The sequence below is a fragment of the Phoca vitulina genome, unplaced genomic scaffold (genome assembly GCF_004348235.1).
Source record: "Phoca vitulina isolate PV1807 unplaced genomic scaffold, GSC_HSeal_1.0 scaffold32, whole genome shotgun sequence".
NCBI lineage: Eukaryota > Metazoa > Chordata > Mammalia > Carnivora > Phocidae > Phoca > Phoca vitulina.
Genome location: NW_022589735.1, coordinates 18773564 through 18781248, shown reverse-complemented (window position 1 = coordinate 18781248; position 7685 = coordinate 18773564). Strand labels below are relative to the sequence as shown.

The following is a 7685-nucleotide window of genomic DNA, read 5'->3' as shown; positions in this document are numbered from 1 at the left end:
GCTTGAGCAAATGGTTGGAAGAGATGCTCTTCATGAAGGTAGAATGGAGAAGGAATGCTTTGGGAGCACGAGGGAATCAAGGGTTCTCTTTTAGACATGGTGCATTTGCAATGCCTGCAAAATAGCCGAGAAAAAGGAAAACCTTGAATGCATTTGCAAAATGAGTCCGGGAAAGAGGTCAGAGTGAGTTCTAAGTGTGGAAGTTGCTGGCACCTGGGGGGTATCTGAAGCCTGCGGGAGCGGGTGAGCTCACACCGGGCTGAGGGTAGAGCAAAGGAGAAAAACGTGATCCAGGACTAGCCCTGAGATACACCAGGCCTTTAAAGGATCTGGTAGAGGATGTGGAACTGACAAATGAGCCTGAGCAGGAATGGCTAAAGGCAATTAATTTGCAAGGGGGGGGAAATCATATTTCATGATCACAGACCACACAGCCCTGGCTAGCAACTCTCAGCCACAATCCCCCGTTGGCTCCAAGGAAGCTTCACTCGTGCTAGAAAAGAAATCCACTGCACGCATGTCTTCCCTGCCCAGGGGGAGAGAGAGCTTCGGCCTCCCTTTCCAAGATGACTGAGCTGGATATAACCCAAAGAAGAAAACGAAAGGAGGAAGTGGCTTCTGTGTTTCTAGAACAGGGTTTGCAGTTCCTCTGCGGCAACTGGGAGAGCCTCAGAAATCAGCTTCTCTGTCCTGGTTGAGACTTGTTACTGGTAAATGGGGAGCGACCTTGTTGGCCATGGCCTTGCTTTTCACACTTTCTCTTGTGGGAGGTTCAAGGGCTACTACATGAAAAAAATTTTTTCCCTTGTCTTTATGTTTGAAAGCAAATGGAACATTGAGGTTTAATGAGCAAAGGAGCTTCAAAGAGGTGCAAAGTTTCAAGTCCAGGCTTGGAGAGAGGAGCTCGGATTTTTACTCCTCTCCTTCTGGTTCTAGTGATTTCATAGTGTACAATGTTTCCATCGAATAGACATTGTAGTAAATCCCAGATGGGTGTTGGGAGACTGTGTCCCCTCCTAATAGATTCAACACAGAATAACCTCTGAACTTTATGTAAGTTTCTGAAATCATATTATTTACCGGGGATCTGAAATTTGGGGGGTATCCCTTCCTGTATAAATCAGGTTTATTTATTGAGATCCATATCGTAAGTTCTGCAACGGAAGATGGTCCCTGGTCTTAATGTGGTAACAGTAACTACATGTGTGCCATTTATTTTGATACAAACTATTTAATGTGGATTAACCCATACACTCTTCTGCAAACCTTTAGGAATAGAAATGGATGTGACTGATGAAAATATGAAACAGCTTGGAAACCTTCACAAGTTGGCGGTTTCTCATGCTTTTTCGCTTTCCTTTTCTTTCCCAAAATACACTTCAGCTCTTCTGCAGTTTTGGTTCATGTTTCAGACGTTTAAATACCGATAGTTGTGAGGGCACAGCTTCTGGTTCAGTGAAGGCGTTCCTTCAGGGCGTGTGGCCGTTGTATTAATGAACAGCATCCTGGTCAGTAGGAACCACTAGGCACTGCCTGGAATATATCCTGTGAGCTACTCTGGCCCAAGCGTCAGATCGAACATGACAGTCCCATGGAGGGAGTGTCTCTTCTTAGACACCCTCCCAGCCTGGATTTGGGAGTAGCTGCCTTTTCGCTTTCTGCTGCTAGCCTGTCCAAACTAGAAATAATTGTATATCGCTAATGCCCGGACTCCTTCCTACCTATCTGTATTTTTAGTCTTTTTATCTTTCGTTACTAAATGACTGCTTTCCGACACCCAGGCCTGGGCTTATGCACTGGAATACAAGAGACAACAGCTGGTCCTGGACCCAGAGTGGGGATAGAGACCCCAAAAACTCCAGCTCGGAGGACCCAGAAGGGAGGGAGAAAGCACATTTTGATGGAGTAGCATGCACAGAGTTGGGGGGGTGGAAAAAAAGGGGAAAAACTAAACTTGGTTTGGGGAGTGAACATGTATTGAGCATTTTCACTGACCGGCTGTAAGCTAAGAGCATCACACAGCATTTTGTACTTAATACGTACAACGATTATTACGTGTATCTTACACCTCTGTCAGATTAAGTGATGATAATTTCAAAAGCAAACTCTAAGCCTCAGCTTTTTCAACATGTGTTATTCATGGAGCACATTCCATTAGCTCATAAAAGTGTGGTTATTGCCATAGAATGTAGAAACATTTCAAGGGAACCAACAATGGCCATTCATCAGAAATAGCAAGTGACAAGGCGCCCTCCATGGAATGAATGTTCTTTTCTAAGACTCAACTTCTGGGAGTTGAAATTTGGGGTGGTTAGGATGACCAAACTGGAAGGGGCGGGCCCATGTCTCAGGAAATTTGACTTTCTGCAGCTGAAGTTTAAAGCAGGGCTTTCCTTGGGACGCCTGGGAGGCTCAGTGGGTTAAGCATCTGCCTTCAGCTCAGGTCGTGATCCCGGGGTCCTGAGATTGAGTCCCGCATTGGGCTCCCTGCTCCGCGGAGAGTCTGCTTCTCCCTCTGCCTGGAGCTTCCCCTGCTTGTGCTCTCTCTGGCAAATAAGTAAATAAAATCTTAAAAAAAAATAAGTAAAGCAGGGCTCTCCTTTTGATTTGCTTCCATGAATTTGCTACTTGACTCAGTGTGGCTTTGCTACTTATCCTTCTTACATTTAAAGGGGTTTCTTTAAATTGTTCTTGGTGACTGGTGCCCAGAGGACAGTTGTGGAGTTGATTTTATATTTTTGGTGTATTTCTTATAAAACTCAACTGGGGGGAAATTGCATCAAAACTCACTGCCTCGTGAGATGTGCCATTCTTAAAATCAGAAAAAGTTATCTTTGGAAAGGTTGTCACCTTCAACTGCTAAACAAAGTACTGAGTGTATAGCAGAAGGTGTAAAATACTTGAGTTGCCAGAGACCTTAAAGATGACGCACAACAACCTGTTCTTTTCAGAAAGAGAGAACCTGGGGCGCTTGGGTGGCTTAGTTGGTTAAGCATCTGCCTTGGGCTCAGGTCATGATCCCGGGGTCCTGGGATGGAGCCCTGCGTCAGGCTCCTTGCTCAGTGGGGAGCCTGCTTCTCCCTCTACCTGTCGCTCCACCTGCTTGTACTCTCTCTGTCAAATAAATGAAATACTAAAAAAAAGGAAGAAGAAGAAAGAAAGAAAGAAAGAAAGAAAGAAAGAAAGAAAGAAAGAAAGAAACAATGAGAACCTGATGCCCAGAAATGTAGTAAAATTTTTAGTCCTTTTCTGAACAGAAATTAATATCAGTAGATGGAAGGCAACCCTATAGTGGGAAAGTGAGAGGAAAATCCTCCTTAATATCTGTTTGTTTTTTTTTTTTTTTTTAATTTGCTTCTTTGTAGTGGCCACAGATGTCTTCAATTCCAAAAACCTGGCCGTGCAGGCACAAAAGAAGATCTTGGGGAAAATGGTGTCCAAATCCATCGCCACCACCCTCATCGATGACACGAGCAGCGAGGTGTTGGATGAGCTCTACCGGGTGACCAAGGAATACACCCAGAACAAGAAGGAGGCAGAGAAGATCATCAAGAACCTCATCAAGACCGTCATCAAACTGGCCATTCTTTACAGGAATAACCAGTTCAACCAAGACGAGTTGGCGCTGATGGAGAAATTCAAGAAGAAAGTCCACCAGCTGGCCATGACTGTGGTCAGCTTCCATCAGGTGGAGTACACCTTTGACCGGAATGTGCTGTCCCGCCTGCTGAACGAGTGCAGAGAGATGCTCCACCAGATCATCCAGCGCCACCTCACAGCCAAGTCGCATGGACGGGTTAATAACGTCTTTGACCATTTTTCCGATTGTGATTTTTTAGCTGCCTTATATAACCCCTTTGGGAATTTTAAGCCCCACTTACAAAAACTCTGCGATGGTGTCAACAAAATGCTGGACGAGGAGAACATCTGACCATGTGAATTAAGACTGCAACCGCCCGTGATTTCTTTGAAAACGGAGCACTGCTGATTTATGAAGGAAAAACGATTTTTTTTTTTAAAGATGACCCATGTTTCAGAAAGACTTTTGCCCACCTCAGGCGTCAGACATTGTCAGTAACATTTTGTGCAGCTTGTTTTATTTGAAGAAAAGCAGATTGCCAAAAATTCTGGTGAAAAGCTCCCTCCCTCACAGTTAGCAGATCGTGGGAAAGGTGTCTGGTTGTGTGATGCAAATACAGAGTTATGCAAAGAAAAATATGGATGGCTCCAAACCTCAAGACATGTTTTTTTAGGTCAGTTGTTGTGTTGGTAGCACATTGGGTATTTCTCACATGTACAGAATTATGTACTTTGATTCACTATTATTCCTTACTGTGTATATGTACCTCTGTTAAAAAGCTGAGAACTCTCTCTTGCTCTCATTGCTCCCTTTGAGATGATTTCAAGTCTACCTTTTGTTCTGTGTTCCTTTGTTAAAGTTTTTGTCATTCACATTTAAGAATTAAGTCTTCATCGAGAATTAAGATGTTCAAGAATTGAGGCGGTCAGACTGAACCCTCGGAAAAACAGAAAACTGCTTCTTTGAAATCAGTATTGTAGGAACCAACTATATTTGATATGGTGAATAATGCCTGATAGACGAACATGCTTCGGGACTGGAGTCCTGTCTTTTAGTACCAACGGTGATACTTCGAAAATGTGGTAATTCTTGAAGATGTGCTAGTGGACTCTCCATATTTAGTATCCGTTTCAGATGTAAAAGAGACAAAGAAAAATCTAGATGGTTCTTGTAAAGGTCAGCAATACTAAGAAAAGTACAACAATCTTTATTTTAGAGATGAGCCCATCAAAATAATTTAGGGGGATAAAGGGCCAAAATGGAAGAAAGCATATTGCTGTGGACCATGAGAATGAAAATAAGTGCATTTCAACATTGAATAAGGTTTGATAGGTAAATAAAGAATGTCACTTTTTTATTTAACTGATAAGGTTTTTACTATTTTGTTATTTGCTATTTTGATGAGTAAACCAAAGAATATTTGCATTCTAAGCACTTTGTGTGTTGTTTCTATGTAATTTTATGCATGTGGATGATAAAGTAAACATCTTATTTTATAAAAAAAAAAAAGGAAACAAAAACCTGCTGGCCAACTATCAGGAATTAACAGACTTAACTACCAGCCCCAAATATTTGCATTGTCTCTGTGTCCCTGCTTTATAGTGTACTCATTTGCCTTGAATTTGCCTGCCTCCCAGAAGATAGACATTAAAATAGGAGTTCACCAGGGAAGGTCCTACAACTTAAAAATTCCAGAGGTTGTGATCCGCTTTAACCCACCGCACCCTAAAGGAAGTGGTCAGTTTCCCTGGGTCCCTCGTGTGCTTGTCCCAGACAAGCAGCAGAGACCAGAGTGTCTCCTTGTTTTATATAAAATCCTCAACCCCCAGATTCGAACTGAAATTACCATTCTCACTTCCCAGAGCGGGCAGGTGACTCTTTTTTTTTTTTTTTTTTAAGATTTTATTTATTTGACAGAGAGACACACAGCAAGAGAGGGAACACAAGCAGGGGGAGTGGGTAAGGGAGAAGCAGGCTTCCTGCAGAGCAGGGAGCCCGATGCGGGGCTCGATCCCAGGAGTCTGGGATCATGACCTGAGCCGAAGGCAGACGCTTAACAACTGAGCCACCCGGCGCCCAGGCAGGTGACTCATATGTTGTAGCAAGAGCATAGCTTCATAGCCTGCTAAGTTGCTTATTAAGTTTAGTTCAGCGGAGGTATGCACAGTGGATTCCCCAGCCATTAGGTGGGTGCTCCTTGCTCCTCTCTAGCTATGGACAAGACCAACTAGAGAGAGAGGGAACCTGAGGATAAATTTTGATCAGGCTGGGCACATTTGGGTCATAGAGTTGTGCCTGCAGGCTAGCAATCAAATATTTATAAGGGAGAGAGAGAGAGCAACCCCTAATCTCACACAGAAGGAAGGCAGTGGGACTATCCAGAAGGGGGGAGTCCTGTTTTTAAATTGATTTTTAAAACTTCATGCCGATGGCTTTTCCGCAAACATTATGAGTTACTACAACAGCTGAGTGATAATACTGGTGTTAACAGCTGACATGGAGTGGTTATTAGGTGCCAGACACATTAACTCATTTATTCCCTAGCATGACCTTTACTGTTTTACACATGAGGGAACTAAGGCAAGAGAAGTTAAGGAATGTGCCCAAGGTCACAGAGCTATTAAGTGTCAAAATCAGGATATCAATAAAACCCTATTTTTCTTTAAATATGGTATGGATGGGGCATCTGGGTGGCTCAGTCTGTTAATCGTCTGTCTTCAGCTCAGGTCATGGTCCCGCGGGGTCCCGCGTCGGGCTCCCTGCTCAGTGGGGAGCCTGCTTCTCCTTCTCACTCTGCCCCCCCACCCCCTGCTAATGCTCGCTCTCTCTCACTCTCAAATAAATAAATAAAATCTTTAAATAAATAACTGTGGTATGGATAAAGGCCATTCTAGAAACATCATTGCTTCAGACCACAATGGGTGATGTGCTTCTGAAATGGTTTTTCACATAGTGACATTTGAGATGGTATTTAAATCATACAGGTCTGACCTATTCTCTAAAGATCTGGGTGTGATTTTATACAGAGACATTTTACGAACTTTTGAACACGGCTTCTAATTTGGGGACATCTCGTGGCTCGAATGTCAGACCCCTCCAGAACTTCAAGGTGCTCACAACCAACGATGACTTTGAACCCTGATCCATGGGGTACAGTGTGTTCCTCCCCCCAGGCAGTCCTTCCACAGATGAGAAAGGCACTTTATGTGCCCACAACCAAGAGAGAAGTGGCCTTCACCATTGTGTTCCCCAGAAAAGGTATGGCTTCACTTTGAAACTTTACCATTATTTGCCAGGTTTAGAGGCTAGAAATATCTGAGCAAGTCACTTTTAAAATAGCCTTGTGTTTTTCTGGTTCTTAGACCTTCCATATACAACTCAAAATGAGTTTAAAAGAAGAACCAGTGTTAGGAACTTTATTGGTACAGAAATAAGGCTTTTTTTTTTTTTTTTTTGGTCTTATAGGACAATGTCTCATTCACAATTACCTGGAAAATTCTGTTTTCCCACCATGTAAATACTTAAAAATATGAAAGGCTTAAGCTTTCTGATTCCTGTAAAGGATTAAAATGGTGTTTTGTAGTCTGTACATACCAATTGGATATTTACTGAGAATTTTAATTTATCCTTGAGATCCCTGATGAGAACACCTAATTACAATTTAGCATACCGATCTTGACAGATAATAAAAGAAAGATGAATATATCTATCCATTTGATGAAATATTTGTAGTGAAGAGTTAAGTGCTATGTAATTCTAGGAAATTAAATTATTCTTTTTTGAAAAAAAGATTTTACTTATTTGACAGAGAGCGAGAGAGCTCACAAGCAGGGGGAGCAGCAGAGGGAGAGGGAGAAGCAGACTCCCTGCCAAGCAGGGACCCCGATGCAGGGCTCGATCCCAGGGCCCTGGGATCATGACCTGAGCCGAAGGCAAACACTTAACCGTCTGAGCCACCCAGGCACCCCAGAATTAAAATATTCTAATAAAACAAACTTAATTAGTATGTTAAGAATATTTTGACATTTTTAGTCAATCTTGCATTTCCAAACTTGCATTATCTAAACTAGTTGAATTTGGCCGTGTTTGAAAAATCACTGTTTTA

General features: G+C 42.6%; 1 protein-coding gene across 8 annotated transcripts in view; it reads left to right on the top strand.

Annotated features, from left to right (window-relative positions):
* The window catches only part of TNFAIP8 (TNF alpha induced protein 8), a 115917-nt gene extending 108921 nt beyond the window's left edge, over positions 1–6996 (top strand). For 6 of the 8 annotated variants that reach the window (XM_032425100.1, XM_032425102.1, XM_032425099.1 and 3 more), the window contains one exon: positions 3366–5402. In XM_032425100.1, the coding sequence (XP_032280991.1) occupies positions 3366–3931 (566 nt within the window). In that variant the 3' untranslated portion in view covers positions 3932–5402. Of the gene's footprint in view, positions 1–601; positions 711–3365; positions 5403–6606 lie in introns of those variants that run through there. The other 2 variants (XR_004301907.1, XM_032425105.1) reach the window with 2 other exon arrangements.
* Positions 6997–7685: the final 689 nt, after the last annotated feature.